Raw genomic sequence first — 15,921 nt, 5'->3', positions numbered from 1 at the left:
ACAAAACGTGGTATTTGTCTCTAGGTATGTAAATGTATACATGTGTATACTCACATACATAGACACATACATGTATACACATACACAAAAACATGTACAACAGAATATTACCCAACCCAAGGAAATCCTGACACATGCTTGAAGACATTCTACTAAGTAAAATATGCCAGTCACAAAAGGACAAATACTGTATGATCACACATACATGAAGTACCTAAAACAGTAAGTTTATAGAGACAGAAAGTAGAATGGTGGCTGCCAGGTGCTGGGAATAGAGGGAGAATGGGGAGTTATTATTTAATGGGTATGGAGTTTCAGTTTAGAAAGATGAAAAAATTTCTGAAGATGGATGATAGTGATGGCTGTACAGCTATGTGAATGTACTTAGTGCCACTGTACCATATGCTTAGAAATGATTAAAATATTTAAGCATTATTAACATGCCAGGCAATTCTAAAAATATTAACACAATTCTCACAAACATACTGCAGGATAGGCCTTATAACCCCCGTTTTGAAGGGCAAGCAAATTTAGGGTTAAAGGTTAATAATTAGCTTGCCCAAAGTGACACAGTTAGAAAACGATGAAACTGGAATAGTGCTGAGGTGACAGGGGAAGTAAGGATGCAAAAGGTCAGACTCCAGCATAAAGAAAAGAGGTGCAGGGTTGGGTAGGGCCAATAACCTTGGAGGCAACTGCTTACCTGGAGAGGGTGGACATCAGTGGCCCTTAGCACCAGAGAGGCGGTGCTGAAACAGATGCCTGGAGTGATGAAGGGGGAGGTAACGGGTCGAGGGTCAAACAGGTTTGGATGATTGCAGACTTTTCGCAGCTGCATCAAAATGTTGATGACGCTCATGAAATGGCCCGTGGCTAGTGTCTCCTTAGTTCTGGGAGAAAGGAGAAATAAATGGGACATCTTGATAGTCACCTCAGCTCCATTGTAGGGTCCCAGGCCCACCCTCAGTCCTCCCTTACGTGGTCTGTGCCATGAAGTCATCATAGAGACAGCGCTGGCGCTTGGAGAGCCGGCAGCGGATAACATGCTCATATTTTTTAGGCATCTGCTTCTCAACATCCACCTTAACTCGGCGCAGCAAAAAAGGCCGCAAAACCTAAAAGCAAATAAGCAGAAGGCTGACAGGAGAACAGCGGGCACTATGCCCCAGCCTAGACCCTCTACCTGGGTCTTGGCCTGATGACCAGCAGAGCGCTGGCTTAGCCCATCAGTAAACTCTCATGGAGCCATGCAGCGTGCCGGGAACCAAACACACAAAGGTGAATCAGATGCAAGCCCTCCTCTCAAGGAATTTACTATAATGAAAAAGACGAACATAAAGATAATACCACAACACAAGAAGTGATAAAGCACTGAGGACAGAGCAACTAACTAAGCAGAAGGGATGAGTCAAACTACAGTTCCAAGGAGTAACTGTAAATTTACAAGATTGTGAAAGTAAATCCAGCCAAGAAGCTGAGAACAAATCTGTGGCACTGACAGCAGCACAGAAAACCAAAGGCAAATCTGAGATCTCAGGAGATAAAATCTGATATGACATAGTCATCAAGTTGACATGGAAGAAGTGAAAAAAGAGAAAATAAAGAAAGAGATATAGTCTCACTAAATCTAGTGTGGTAATCATTTCATGATGTATATAAGTCAAATCATTATGTTGTACACCTTAAACTTATACAGTGCTATATGTCAATTATATCTCAATAAAATGGGAACAAATAATATTAAAAATATTTTAAAATTTTAAAAAGGAGGAAGTATAGTTAAGACTTCTTGGTTTCTACTGATAGTGTGATTTACCAAAATGATGGTGTGACTGACCAAACTGGAGTAGAAATAATAGGCTATAAGGCTTGAGATGTTTGGCTTATAACAGAGTGAGTTCAAGAGGAACTTTCTGGCAGGGTAGGCGACAGCTGCCAAGGCAGGGCTGAGCCCCAGGGGGCTAAGGAGAGAGGGAAGTGCCCCCTGCATTCCAAAAATGTCAGGCTGAAGGCACCAAGCTGAGAGGGAAATTTTTATTGTTTTCTGTATAAAAATGTCCATCAGATGGGGGTCAAAGAGGTTGGGGGCAGATAACAAAAATAAATAAATAAAATTTTTAAAAAAGAGGAACTTTCAATTAAAGACGTTATCAGAAATTTAACTACAGGTTGAGTGGTCTAGAGAGTCAAGGAATTATATAAATCAGTATGCCGATGAGATAAGTAAATTGGGTGACAAAAAAAAAGTAAAGATCAGAATGCTGAGAAATGTTATTTAAAAGCTGGACACTGGACAAAGGAAGAGGAACCAGAGAAGACCAAAAATAAAAAAATAAAAAAAAATAAAAAATGAAAAGAAAAAGAGAACACAACAAAAATATGTAGTTGTGTAAAGTCAGTCAGGTAAAGAAAAACCCAAGCCAGGAACTGATCAGCATTATCATTCTACTCAAGGAATAAAAACAGAAATGCTACCATTAAAGAAAACAAGCAGAATGATGACTAAGATGAGGTCACTCAATCTGGCAATGAGTCAGTCACTGGAACACTGCAGCTTGACAACTGGGTAAATTCAGCCTAGCACTGACTTCCCTGTTCCTAAGGGTTTTCTGGGTATTGCCCTTAGTTCCTTGCCATTCCCAATGCCCTTGACAAACTGGTACAGGCCCTACCTTGTGAAGGCGTTTGACTAGACCTTCATTGTACTCTTGGCTGCCCTCAATCATGCCAGTTAGGGGATTAGAGAACCATTCTTTGAACTCGCGATGAGACTGGAAGACATGGGGCATCAAAAAGTGCATCAAGGACCACAGTTCCATGAGGCTGTTCTGCAAGGGTGTTCCTGTCAGGAGCAGGCGTCTCTGGCTGCAAAGAGACAGAGGGAATTACAGGGAGGATGGTCAACCAAGTCCCAACTGTCCAAGCATCCCACCAGTCAGGCCAAGTCAACCCTCCCACGAATCTCAGACATCTCCATCTCCACCTGTTGAAGTTGAGCAATGACTGCCAGCGCTGAGACTTGAAGTTCTTGATGTTCTGAGCCTCATCCAGAATGAGATAGCGCCAGTTCTTACGGCGGAAGGCCTGGTGGTCCTGCAGCACCAGCTTGTAAGATGTGATACACACATGGAAGGCATTGGGCTTGGTCCAGCCCTGCAGTATCAGGAGAAAGTAGCAGAAAGTGGGGTGAAAAGAAAGAGCAAAAAGAAGACATCCTAAGATCTTCAAGGGACAGAAATCAGGTTGGGAGAAAGGAGAAAAGTCCCAGGAGCAGAATGGGGTAACAGAAAGGGAAGGGAAAGGAACTCACTTGAGGAAAGGGCCTAAAAATATAGGAAACATCAATAGGGGAGGGGAGCAATCACATGGGGAAGCAAACCTGCCGCTTGAGCTTCCTCTCTTTCTGGGCTCCATAGTAAGTAAGGATTTTAAAGCTGGGGCACCAACGTTTCAGCTCCATCTCCCAGTTCAACATCACGCTGGTGGGGACAATGATCAAATGGGGACCCCAGTTACCTGTTTAGCAAAAGAATGAGAGATGTACAACACGGTGACTGCAGTTAATAATACTGTATTGCACATGTGAAATTGCTAAGAGAGTAAATCTTAAAAGTTCTCACCACAGGAAAAAACAAAACGTTTTGTAACTATGTATGATGATGGATGTTAACTAGTCTTACTATGATGATCATTCTGCAGTGTATACACATAGCAAATCATTATGTTGTACATCTGAAATATAGTGTTAAATGTCAATTATACCTCAGTTTTAAAAAATAAAGTAAGATTCGGAGAGATCTGGGGCAGAGGAATTTTAAAAAAGATGAGAGAGAGTAAGGAAATACAAACTTTGGGGTTCTGGAACTAAGGTATAAAACCCTGACGATTCTGTCCTAATGGCCCTTCCTAAGAATCCTAGCACCATAATACAAATGAACTTATTTACAAAACAGAAACAGACCTACAGACACAGAAAAGAAAATTATGGTTACCCAAAGGGAAAGGGGAGAAGGGATAAATTAGGAGTATGGGACTGACAGATACACACTACTACATGTAAAATAGATAAACAAAAAGAATTTACTACATAGCACAGGGAATTACATTCAGTATCTTACAATAACCTAAAAGGAAAAGAATCTGAAAAAGAACATATACATACATTATGTATAACCAAATCACTTTGCTGTACCCCCTGAAACTAACCGAAAATTGTAAATCAACTAAGTCAAAATTCTGGGGTGGTGGTGGTGGGGGGTTAATCCTAGTGCCTACAATGACCTCTCTATACAGTTATTGACCAGAGTCAATGAAGCTACTTAGCAGCAAGAGACTGTTTCACCGTGCTACAGCTGAAGTCATTAAATAAGCTTCCCAGGAAATTGGCCAAGGGAGACCCAAGAAGAAGGGCCCGGCCTAGTTACCTTTCTCACAGGCCAAGTGGGCAAGCAGGGAAATGGTCTGGATCGTCTTGCCTAGCCCCATCTCATCAGCAAGAATGCCATTAAGCTTCTTCTCATACATAGTAACCAGCCAGTCCAGCCCAATGTGTTGGTACTCCCGGAGCTGGCCCCGTAGGAGCAGGGGGATGGGTGTCTTCACCTAGTAGGTAGGAAGAGAGGTAACACAATGGAATTGAGGAATCTGTCACTGAGAAACAGGAGAGTCAAGATACGAGAAAGCAGGGGCTTCTCTGGTGGCGCAGTGGTTAAAAATCCGCCTGCCAATGCAGGGGACACGGGTTCGAGCCCTGGTCCGGGAAGATCCCACATGCCGTGGAGCAACGAAGCCCGTGTGCCACTACTGAGCCTGCACTCTAGAGCCCGCCAGCCACAACTACTGAGCCCGAGTGCCACAACTACTGAAGCCCGCGTGCCTAGAGCCCATGCTCCACAACGAGAAGCCACCACAATGAGAAGCCCGCGCACCACAAGGAAGAGTAGCCCCCACTCGCCGCAACAAGAGAAAGCCCGCACGCAGCAACGAAGACCCTACGCAGCCAAAAATAAATAAATAAATAAATTTATTTAAAAAAAAAAAAAGATATGAGAAAGCAGAAGCTTGGGCCTGGAAATACCTGGGTAGTGGCTAAGGTGTAACCCTTGGGCTGGAGACTTTCAGCTGCTGCAGCGATGTCAGTAATTTCTTTCTTAGGGCCTAGAGTGGTGGTGGGCCCTGGGGTGGGAGGTCCACTGCCCCCATCTGCCTCACTCTGCTCTTCGTCCCTGGCAAGCAAGTACTCCACCCCAAAGTCATCATCTTCCTCCTCTTCCTCATCTGCTTGGCTCTGTGATTGGGACTCCTCAGATTCCTCAGACTCAGATTCCTCCGATTCCGAACTCCCGCTCGTTTCTTCCTCTTCTGAATGCTCATCTTCCTCATCCTCACTCTGTTCCTCAGCAGAGTCTAAAGCACAGATCAAGGCTTAGTGTTCACCATACCTACTCCTCCAGTCTTGCCCTCCCCAGCTCTTGCCTCATGACCACACATTCACCTGACTGACTGCTACTATCCTCTTGAGTAGCCTCTTCAGCTTCTGTGGCCCCCTCTGCTTCACAGTCAGAGCTGTTAGCCTCAACTTCATCTTCATCTTCCTCTTCACTACTCCCAGAACCTGGGGCAGAGGCATCAGAGGCATAGGCTCCTGCATACTGCTGCAGTAGCTCCTCCACAGACAGCTCACCTGGAAGAGAAGTGAAGGGTAAGCCTTTACGTGCTTCATGGGGAAGAAGGGGAGGTCTGAGTGGTGCCAGTTCATTTTACCTCAGCTTCTACAGACACTGCTAGGCCCAGGTCTGAGGGGAGGCAAAAGAGTTTACTTTCAGCACCAGCTATTCTCAGCCAAGCCCCGTAACATGGGCTAGAACTGTGGATGGCCCTGCCTTCCATTGGGAAGGACGGTATCAATCTGAGGAACCTCCCCTTTAAGGTTCAGATCAAACATGGCCACTATCCTCTTCCAATAGTTCTTCCCTCCACTCAGTTCTCCCATCACTTTGTTCAAACTTCCATCATAACCAATCATAATTTTCTACTTATAACCATCTATAAATCTGTCTCTGTCATTAGATCTGGAGTATCTCCAGGAGGGATAAAAGTGTCTTATTCATTTCTTTATCTCTGGCATTCTGCACAGAGACACCAAGTGGATACTCAGTAAAATGTCTGGTGTCACCTTCTCGAGCCAACTCGCTCAGCTCCATGGCATGATCCACCTCCCCTTCCAACTGCTCCTCAGCTGCTATGGTATCCTCTTCATCCTCCGCTAGGAAAGAGAATGAACCAAGATCAATGGGGACAGAGGCTCAGAACACAGTCCAAGTGGAAGAGGTGAGAAAGCCTGAAATATTAGGTCCAGACAATTCAAGGGGTAAGAGGCAAGAGGACTGAGAACAGGCCTGACCTTCATCTTCATTGGCAGCAAACTCTTCATCATCCTCATCTGGATGCCAAGGCTGTTTGTTGCGCTGTGTGACAGAGGAGGGTGGGGGCTTTACCTGTTTGGCAGAGGATGAAAAAGGAGAAGGCCTATGGTTAGAGCAGCAAGAGAAAGACACAACGTTGAATAAGATGTCACAGAATAGTCTCTGTCCCACTGACAGTTGCCACTGACACAGTCCCAGGGCAAGGATACAATCAAGGGTTTTCAATTTCAATACCAGCTACCAGATCCTGGCCCCACTGCCCAGGGGAGGACCTGTGAAAGTGCTAGAAGAGAAACACAGGCCCCCAACACCAACCCCATGCACTCGGACACATGGAGAAACAGAAAGCTTAGGTCCAAAAGAGACTTCAAGGTTACCATCTCAGCTCCGAACCTACAAACCAGCAAGTGAGTATTAGGGCCATTTCACAGAAGCAACAAGGACCAAAGTTTTTCTTCAAGCTCACACAGCAATTCTAAGAGTACAGTACACTCTTCCATGCATCAGAAATCTGCCCATCTCAGACTGTAACTTGCCCCAAACCCAGGTTCTTTCCTATCCATCCTCAAATGAGAGCCCAACTGCTCAGACCAGGGAGGACTCCTAAAAATCACAACCAACCTTATAGACCGGAAGAACTCAGTCCTTAAGGCTCTCCCTTTGCTCCCACTCTGAACCCACCTTCTATCCCCTTCTGCCCATACCTTCAACACCTGAGAGGACTCTTCTTCACCACCTTCTTCAGGCCCATCTCGGGTGTCACTATCACGAGATGAGGGGGTTCTTGAGGGGCTGGAAGGCCCTCCTAGCAGCTGAGGGGGGAGGGAACGGAGCAGCTCTTCCAGTGGCAGTTCTCCCTCACGTCGAAGTAGCTCAATCTCACGCCTCTGGGTCTCTGCATCATTGCCTTCCTGTTGTTCTTCAACCTCAATCGTCTCCTCATCATCCTCTTCCTCCTCCTCTTGGGGTTGGAAGTCCCCATCTATAGCAGGAGAACAAGGTCACAAAGTCCACGGGGCCCTGCAAGCCACAGGGTGGGTTTTCAGCTCTGGAAAGGGTACATGAGGAAGAGTAACAGAGCTAAAGAGGACACACACCTTCATCATCCATCCGGGAAACTGGGGGTGGAGGACTAGAGGCAGCTGAGGAAGAGCCAAGGCAAGGGGAGGAACCAGCTTTGCTGGAGGTCAGTGGCTGGTTGAGGCTTTGAGACAGAAGGTCTGAGTACTTTTCAGTTTGCCCCACGATGAAGTCCAGGTGCAGGTCCAGGGCTTTTTTCCGCTTTTCCTCGAGCCGGGACTGTTGTTTGAATTGCACCACCTGACACAAGCATGAAACGGAGGGATCACCAAGATAATCTTTTACTCATGTATTCTTACTCAACATTTAGGGAAGCCTCCTCTATGCTAGGCCCTGGGCTGGCTTTTCAGGAAGGAAGAGCTAAACGACCTTAAGGGTGCGTCTGAGGAAAGCAGAAAGGAAGCACAGGATAGAGAAGAGCCAGCTTAGTCTCAGGCAGTGGGGAAAGACTTACAAATGTATCTGGAGCTGAATCTTAAAGATTAAGTAGGTGTTCCCTAAGTGAAGATGAGGAAAAAGGCATCCCCTGCAGCAGAAGAAGCATGTGTAAATGGCCACGGACATACAAGAGAATGTTTGAAGTGGAAAGAAGAAAAGGAACTGGCAGAATACAAGAATGAAAATATAGACAGAAGCCAGGTAATACTTAAGAAACAATTACAGGGACTTCCCTGGTGGTCCAGTGGTAAAGAATCCCCCTTATAATGCAGGGGACACGGGTTCGATCCCTGGTCAGGGAACTAAGATCCCACATGCCGTAGTTCAACTAAGTCCGCACACCAGCGCGCCTCAATGAGAGAGCCCACGTGCTGCAAACTACAGAGCCCATGTGCCCTGGAGCCCGGGCGCCACAACTAGAGAGAGAAAACCCACACGTCACAACTAGAGAGAAGCCCACACACCGCAACTAGAGAGAAGCCTGTGCACCACAACGAAGACCCTGACGCAGCCCAAAAAGATAAAAAAAAATAAACAAAATAATATTAAAAAAAAAGAAACAATTACAACTTAATAAATGAGAACAATTAACGAGAACTTTGATGGTATTTAAGCAGGTAAATGGCACACACATGAAAAAGCATACTGAATGGGCTGCAAAGGACAGATGGCCTAGGGGAGTCAAGAAGTCCTATTAGCAATCCCCAAAGGCAGGGCCCATATTTTTCCACTGTACTTCTCTCTTCCTCGTAGAACTCAATGCTTGAAAGGTCCAGCACGCAACAGAAATGTCATCAGAGTTGCATGAAATAATTATCCACTCTCTCAAGGAGAACTTTAGATCATTCCTGCTACCATGCTACCCACCAGTCAACCCCAAGGCATTTCCCTTTCCCAATCTCTGCTGCCTACCTTCTCCACATTGCTCCAAAACTGCCTAACATCCTTGGCCATGGTGGAGGCGATTCGGCGCAGCTTGGCCTGCTCCTCCCTCCGGGCCCGTTCCTCTTTCTGCCGCTGCTCCTCGTGGTGCCGGATCACCATTCGCACCACCTGTGGGAATGAGGTGAAAACACTCCAAGGCCAGACCCTTGGCCCGTCCCCAAGTCAAGGGTAAAGAGAAAAGTCAAAGTCAAGAAACCTGGGAAGTCAGAGCTTGTCTCTTGAGACTAGAAGCATTTACAAGCACTGTACACCATTATGTTTGGTTCCCTTCCAACCAACCTACCCATCAAGAAAAACCAAACCTGAAAACAAAATGGAAGGTAGTAGGTCCAGTTGAGGACATACCTTACGGGCCACACCCCGTTTCCAACGGCGCTCCTGAGCAAAGTCGGCAGAGAGCCACTGCATCTCCTCACACAGATAGTCCCAGTGGCCCTTGGGGCGGGGAGGCTCAGGCACTTTAGGCAGTCTCTTCAGTGACCAGAAACCCTCCTTCCGCAGCTCAGCAATCCGAGTCTCAATCTCAGCCTCCTAATGAGGAAGAACTAGGTCAATCAAGTTACTTGACATATACTTTACCTCATGACCATGGCTGAATCCCTGAGCTCTGACTACATACAGGCACTGACTGGACTGAGTGTTATATGCTTGTCTTGAGTCCACATACCAATCCTACGAGTTGATATTATGTGCTCTTCAGGTGAGCAAAAAAAAGATCAGGGAGACTGAGTGATTTACTTGAGATTACACAGATAGGAGGTGGTAAGTACTGGGAATTAAAAATAGGTCTGACTCCACACACCAGATTTCATGCTTTTTCCATTTTTTTACACTCCATACCTTATGAATATAGGCAAAACTTAGGAAAACATATCCCAAGGGAAGCTTCCCAGAGAACAAGGAAAGCATGCTTCCTTACTGACTCTAGATACAGTGAAGGGACCTTCACGGCCGCAGAATTCTACTTACACAAGAATATGTTCGTACTTAGAAATATGCTATAAAATCCAATTTACACAATCCTGTTTCTGCTTTTGAAAAATATTATTTTTATAAAAATGTACTTTTTTGTGGAAAATACCGAACAGTTATACACAAAAAGATTAACAGTGGTTAGTATTACAAAAAGATAACACTGTTTCTACATTGATTATATCTCATAAAAAAAAAATGAAAGCACTTGAAATTTTTATTTAAGAGGTGACTTATAAACTCAGGACAATTGCCCTCATTATTTTTGTCCTCTCCTGACAAAAACTAAATCAAAGGAACTAACAGCCACAGATAAGACAAGGAACTAAATGGCCTGATGGTCACCAAGGAAACACCAAGAAAGACATGGATATTAGACCAACGGCTCTCAAGTTTGAGCACGCATCAGAATCATCTGTAGTGCTTTTTAAGACAGTGCTAGACCCCATGCCTAGAGTTTTAAATGGGTAGGTAGAAGAAAGGTACGAAGAATTTGCACTTCTAATAAGTTCCCAAGTAATGCTGATGTTGCTGGCCCAGAGACGACATTTACCTCTGGTAAGTTTATCAGAGACTATAGAAGAAAAACGTGAAGTAGAAACCAGTAAATCTTAGGAGGCTCAGAGCTTACAAAGCACTTTTTTGTCTATTTTCTCCTTTAACTTAAACCTTTTAACAGCCTATTCACTATTACACCATCCCTATTTTAAAAAAAAGAAAATGAGGCTCAGAGTTCAAGCAACTTGCTCAAGATCACGTAAGTCAAAGCAGAGCCTGTATTGTAAATCAAAGATAAGGAAAGAAATGTAAAATACCCATGGGACATAGGCGTTCAGGGAAGAAGCCTCCTAAGAAGCCTCATGGGCCTTCCCAATACGTACATGCTTGGCCTGCTCTGCAATCTCAGCATGGCTCTTCTCCCACTTTGGGCCCTTGTTAGCCAGGTCAGCAGCCTGGGGTAAGCTGAGCCCCTCCAAGGGCACTGTGGCACCATCTGGGGGCCCTGGAGGTCCATCCAAAGAGGAATCTTGAGCTATATGCTGGGGGGAGATGCCACCTGCCCCACTAGAGGCTGGGGAACTGGATGAGGCAGGGGACACAGGATTGCTGCCTGTCATGCCGTCCGACACCATCTAGAAAAGGGAGAAATGATAGATAAGGTGAATGCTTAGCAGCACTCTACCATGGGTTTTAAGTACATGACTTCATTCTATCTCCACAAAAAAAAAGCTCTGGAGTAAGGTATCAACCTCATTTTTATAAACACAACATTTGGGATAAAGTTTTAATAAGGTACTCAAGATGGCAAAGCCAAGTTTCCAGTAAACATATGCCAGAGGAATTAGAGCCTGACATTTACACAATTCCCAAATTCAAGACTACTACTATAGCACATGACTTCAACTTTTAATGATCTTTTCAGAACCTCAATGATTTCACTCACATAAACAACTCCCTATTTTTCCCTCCTTTTCACAGCAAGTATGGCAGATTCACCCATGCAAATAAATCTAAGCTACCACCAAATTCAAAAAGCATCAAAAAGTCCAAGACCACCTAAACCTCTTTATGTTCATCACCAGTCTCGGTAGTTTCCTTTACTGGAGAGGTAAGAGGGGAAAGGGAGGATTGATCACTGTTCTCGAACATCCACCTATTACAAGGTACCGCATAAGCAATAATAAGTAGAGAACAAAGTCCTACTTAAATGTGGATAGTGAGGGAACTCATGAAATTCACTCTGGCACACAAGCCTCACAGCGTGCCACTCAAATTCCTTCCTCAACTAAATGAAGAAAGACATTATGTCACATAATTTCCCAGCTGCTCAGGAAAATAATATCAAACCCATAACCATCAAAAGCCTACTGTACGGGAAACCTAGGTCTGTCCAGTTTTTTAAAAGTCATGGTTTTCCCATAATTCAAAAAGAGTCATGTACCAAAATGTTCATTGCCGCTCTATTTACAATAGCCAGGACATGGAAGCAACCTAAGTGTCCATCATCGGATGAATGGATAAAGAAGATGTGGCACATATATACAATGGAATATTACTCAGCCATAAAAAGAAATGAAATGGAGGTATTTGTAATGAGGTGGATGGAGTTAGAGTCTGTCATACAGAGTGAAGTAAGTCAGAAAGAGAAAAACAAATACAGTATGCTAACACATATATATGGAATCTAAGGAAAAAAAAAAAAAAAAGGTCATGAAGAACCTAGTGGCAAGATGGGAATAAAGACACAGATCTACTAAAGAATGGACTTGAGGATATGGGGAGGGGGAGGGGTGAGATGTGACAGGGTGAGAGAGTGTCATGGACATATATACACTACCAAATGTAAAATAGATAGCTAGTGGGAAGCAGCCGCATAGCATAGAGAGATCAGCTCGGTGCTTTGTGACCGCCTGGCAGGGTGGAATGGGAAGGGTGGAAGGGAGGGAGATGCGGGAGGGAGGAGATATGGGAACGTGTGTATATGTGTAGCTGATTCACTTTGTTATAAAGCAGAAACTAACACACCATTGTGAAACAATTATACTTCAATAAAGATGTTTAAAAAAAAAAAAAAAGTCATGGTTTTCTTCTCCTACCTCCAGCACTCCCTCAGTATGAGAAAAGAATGAATACTACACACCATCCATAAGGCTTACCTCGTTCCAGTTCCAAAAGAAACCAAGCTATTCTCAAAGTACGCAGTCTTAAAAGCATTTTGTCACAAACCCCATTTCCAACCTGGCTTAATTCAACTTTTTTCAGGTAATGAGAAATTTCCATGCTCTTAGAGATCAACATTACACTAATGTCAAGTAGAATATGAGTATCCAACAGGCTTGACAGCCCACCTGAGCAGCAAAGATTCTCCAAACTCAGCTACCCAGGTAGCTAGGATCATGGAAACATGGCTAAGACCTGCCACATTCCTTCTGCCTCAAAGCCAACAGCCCACAAAGCAGAAGCAGAGAAGGAACCCTCCCCACTTTCAAACCTGTGTTTGCAAGATTGGGAGCTGAGGGTGAGCAGGGGAGGGGCTGCTCTGCATGGTCCCACTCCCAGGCTCCTCTTTGGATGCCTGAAGAACGACTGGGTCGTTGTCACCACTGCTGCTGGCCGAGGGGCTGGCGTCCGGCTGCAGGGCATGCTGGGAGCTGGCCTCATTCTGGGCCACCGGCCACCGGGACCCGCCTTCCAGGGCCCGGGGCCCACTAGGGCGTCCCAGCCTCCACTCAGGTTCACCGGCCTCTGGAGCACCTAAAGTAGGGTAAAAAGAGTAGAAATGGGATTTAGAAAGATTAAAGAATCTTTTTAAAAAACAGGGATAACACTAGCAAATAAAGATAACCGAACACAGTGATTATAGCTTATGTTTCTTGAGCATCTACTATGTGTCAAACACTTTACTGAGTACTTACTTGATGTGTTGTATAATCCTTACATCTACCTTATAAACCAGATACTTTTCATGCTATGATAAATGCTTAGTTCCTTCTACATACCAAAAACAGAGCTATGCAGAAAGACCACTGACATAAATGTAGTTTACATTCTAATATTTCCTCTGTTTTATAAGTTAGGAAATCAGAATACAAAGAGACCAAAAGACTTGCATAAGGTCACAGTAAGGAAGTAGGAGGAGGAGGACAAACCTAGACAGTCTGATGCCAAAACCAAGAGAACGTGCTACTCTCCTTGGTAGAGTCAGGGTGATCAGATCTTTCTCTCTCCATAGTCCCAGATCTGTTGTTGCACCACAATCATTATCTCAAACATCTTTCCCATTAGCATCAGCACATGAAATGGTATTTGAGCCCTCACCTGTGTGAGCTGAGACCACACCCCCTGTGAAAGTCTGTACTTCCACGGTGCCGCCGTACTGAGGGGAATCACGCCTGAAACAAACAGGGAAGAAAACAGCAGTGAGGAACTAATCCACATTTACCAACACTCATCAAAGCCTTCTTTACACCATCTTTTGAGGCTTTTAAATATACCCAAACCAGTTCAAAGGTGGAAGTGAATTACAGTAATAAATAAAAATCACATTTCAGAAAAATAAAATCAAACCATGTTTTGTGAAAACAGAATTCCCTAGTAACATGAGATTCTGGCTGGGGAGGAGAAGAAGCAGGGAAATGAAGTCCCCCAAACAAGTTTAAAAAGCTTAAGGGTAAAAGGCTCCAACTTCTGAATGGAGGACAAATTAACAAAGCCAAAAAAGCTGTCACATCCAGAAGCTCAAAAGGTGCTGGCTGCCTGGCAGCCGGCTCTCCTTTCCAGTGAGGGCTAAACATAGGAGGATCCACCCTTCCTCAGGGCAGGCCCTGCGACTCCGATACCTGCGCCATATGACACTTCCCCAAACACCAGAACTAGAGCAGGAGACCTTAGAGAAGCAGAGGTAAGGAAGCCCGAACAGCAAAGAACCATACCCCGGAAATAGGCAGGGTAAACCCACACAAGGCCCGGAAGTGTTTCCCCAGTGTTTAAGGAAATTCTTTAACCACGGTGCAGCCTTCGATTCACTCCACCTTCCACAACAGAGTCACTGGAATCGAGCTAACCAGAATCCAAGAAGCTTGAACTCTCGAGCCCCGGCTTCATTACCGTCTCCCAACCCGTCCCCACAGCCTGACCCAGCGTGACCCCTGACCTCTGCCCCAACTTGCCACTAGCCCTAAGATAGCCCCGCCCCCTCCTAGACTCCCACCCCACCCAACGTGCGCGACTGGGGGAGGGGCCCGCGCGTGCGCGCCTGGAGGCGGAGAGAGCCGGCTGCGCGCACCGCCCGGGGGCTCCCGCCAGAACCCAAACCCACGCACCCAAGGGTCGCAGGACTAGGAAGCCTCTCATCCCTGCCTGTCAGGGAGCCCCCACCACCAGACCGCGAAAAGCTGAGATAAGGGAGGGCTCGTGCCGCCAGGTCCTGGCTCCTGACTGGATATGGTGGGCGCGGGCCCCGACTATTCGTCCCACGCCCCCCTTCCTCTTCCCGCGCGCCCCTTAGGGGGGACTGGGGTTGGTGGGCGGGCAGGAGCGCACCTGGGTCCGTCCTCTCAGGGCTCGCTCGCTCGCTCAGGCACGCGTGCGCAGACGGGCGGGAGGGGAGAGAAGACGCGCCCGGGCCCAGAGCCGGCCGGCCTGGCCCCCCTCAGCCTGTCTCTATGGGCGCGCGCCGATAGCCTCGCGCACCGGCCCCGGGGCCCCGGCCGAAGGTGCGCGCGCAGCACCCCGGGAAGGTGGGAGGGGAGGCGGTGGCGGAAAGATGCGCGCGCAGTCACCCGTCAGGGGAGGGGGAGCTGTGGGGCGTCCGCCATCTTGTCTCCCTCTCCTTACCTGCGTCCTCGGGGGCGTGCGCACCACCCCCCTCCCGCCGAGGAGGGGGGGAGGGCCCCCTCTTGGCCGCCGCCTTCGCGGCCTTTAAATTCCCCTGGGGCCCGCGGTTACTGCCACCGCCTTGCTTCCACTGCTTCCTCTCGCGGCACAGAGATGCGGGCGGTGGGTGGGAAAAATGGGAGACGCTACTCGCAGCGAACCGCCACCGCCGCTTCCGAGGCCTCACCAAAATGGCCGCCGCCGTCTCGGCCGCCACCACCAACACCACCGCCACCACCACAGCTCACTATCGCTACCGCCAGCGCGGCCCGTCCTCTCGCGAGAGACAGTAACTGGAGGTTCGGGGAGCGGAGAGGTTCGCGTGCTAGCGTAGGGCGCTGCCCGACGCGCAAGGCAGGTTGGGAGGTGTAGTCCGCCCGGAGGCTCGGCGCTTGCCCCGCGGCAGAAAGCTTTTACCCTACACGGCGGAACCTGCCGTTGGGGCTGCTTTGCGGCTGCCAACTCGGATCGATGCACCCCACTTTTTTTTTTTTTTAATAGATCACCCAGAAAGCTGAAGCAATTTCTCAGGTACTTTCAGCAAGTTAGCAGTGGAACCTGGGCCTCTGGATTCCCACGACAGTCCACTTATGTAGAGCTGCTTCGTTTTACGCAAGGGTGGTATTCCCAGTAACTCCTAAGCACTTATGCCATCTGTTAGCCAACTTTTTAGGTTAAGAACCCC

At 46.8% G+C, this 15,921-nt stretch overlaps 1 protein-coding gene across 4 annotated transcripts in view; it reads right to left on the bottom strand.

Moving 5' to 3' along the window:
- Positions 1 to 15,715, bottom strand: part of SRCAP (Snf2 related CREBBP activator protein) — a 33,463-nt gene extending 17,748 nt beyond the window's left edge. Inside the window, exons 1-18 of one of the 4 annotated variants that reach the window (XM_082360211.1) lie at positions 15,424 to 15,715; positions 13,680 to 13,753; positions 12,853 to 13,115; positions 10,742 to 10,993; positions 9,234 to 9,419; positions 8,856 to 8,996; positions 7,523 to 7,745; positions 7,130 to 7,407; positions 6,404 to 6,497; positions 6,176 to 6,265; positions 5,495 to 5,683; positions 5,078 to 5,406; positions 4,425 to 4,602; positions 3,380 to 3,516; positions 2,984 to 3,153; positions 2,673 to 2,865; positions 979 to 1,115; positions 704 to 890 (exon numbers count right to left, since the gene is read on the bottom strand). In XM_082360211.1, coding sequence (XP_082216337.1) covers positions 704 to 890; positions 979 to 1,115; positions 2,673 to 2,865; positions 2,984 to 3,153; positions 3,380 to 3,516; positions 4,425 to 4,602; positions 5,078 to 5,406; positions 5,495 to 5,683; positions 6,176 to 6,265; positions 6,404 to 6,497; positions 7,130 to 7,407; positions 7,523 to 7,745; positions 8,856 to 8,996; positions 9,234 to 9,419; positions 10,742 to 10,993; positions 12,853 to 12,906 — 2,838 coding nt within the window. In that variant the 5' untranslated portion in view covers positions 12,907 to 13,115; positions 13,680 to 13,753; positions 15,424 to 15,715. Of the gene's footprint in view, positions 1 to 703; positions 891 to 978; positions 1,116 to 2,672; positions 2,866 to 2,983; positions 3,154 to 3,379; positions 3,517 to 4,424; positions 4,603 to 5,077; positions 5,407 to 5,494; positions 5,684 to 6,175; positions 6,266 to 6,403; positions 6,498 to 7,129; positions 7,408 to 7,522; positions 7,746 to 8,855; positions 8,997 to 9,233; positions 9,420 to 10,741; positions 10,994 to 12,852; positions 13,116 to 13,679; positions 13,754 to 14,200; positions 14,220 to 15,197; positions 15,305 to 15,423 lie in introns of those variants that run through there. The other 3 variants (XM_082360212.1, XM_082360213.1, XM_082360214.1) reach the window with 3 other exon arrangements.
- Between the last annotated feature and the right edge of the window lie 206 nt (positions 15,716 to 15,921).

The sequence above is a fragment of the Balaenoptera borealis genome, assembly GCF_965194805.1.
Source record: "Balaenoptera borealis genome assembly, chromosome: 16".
In the NCBI taxonomy this organism is placed as follows: Eukaryota; Metazoa; Chordata; class Mammalia; order Artiodactyla; family Balaenopteridae; genus Balaenoptera; species Balaenoptera borealis.
The sequence above is the reverse complement of the archived record's forward strand: the minus strand, read 5'-3'. Positions and strand labels throughout refer to the sequence as shown.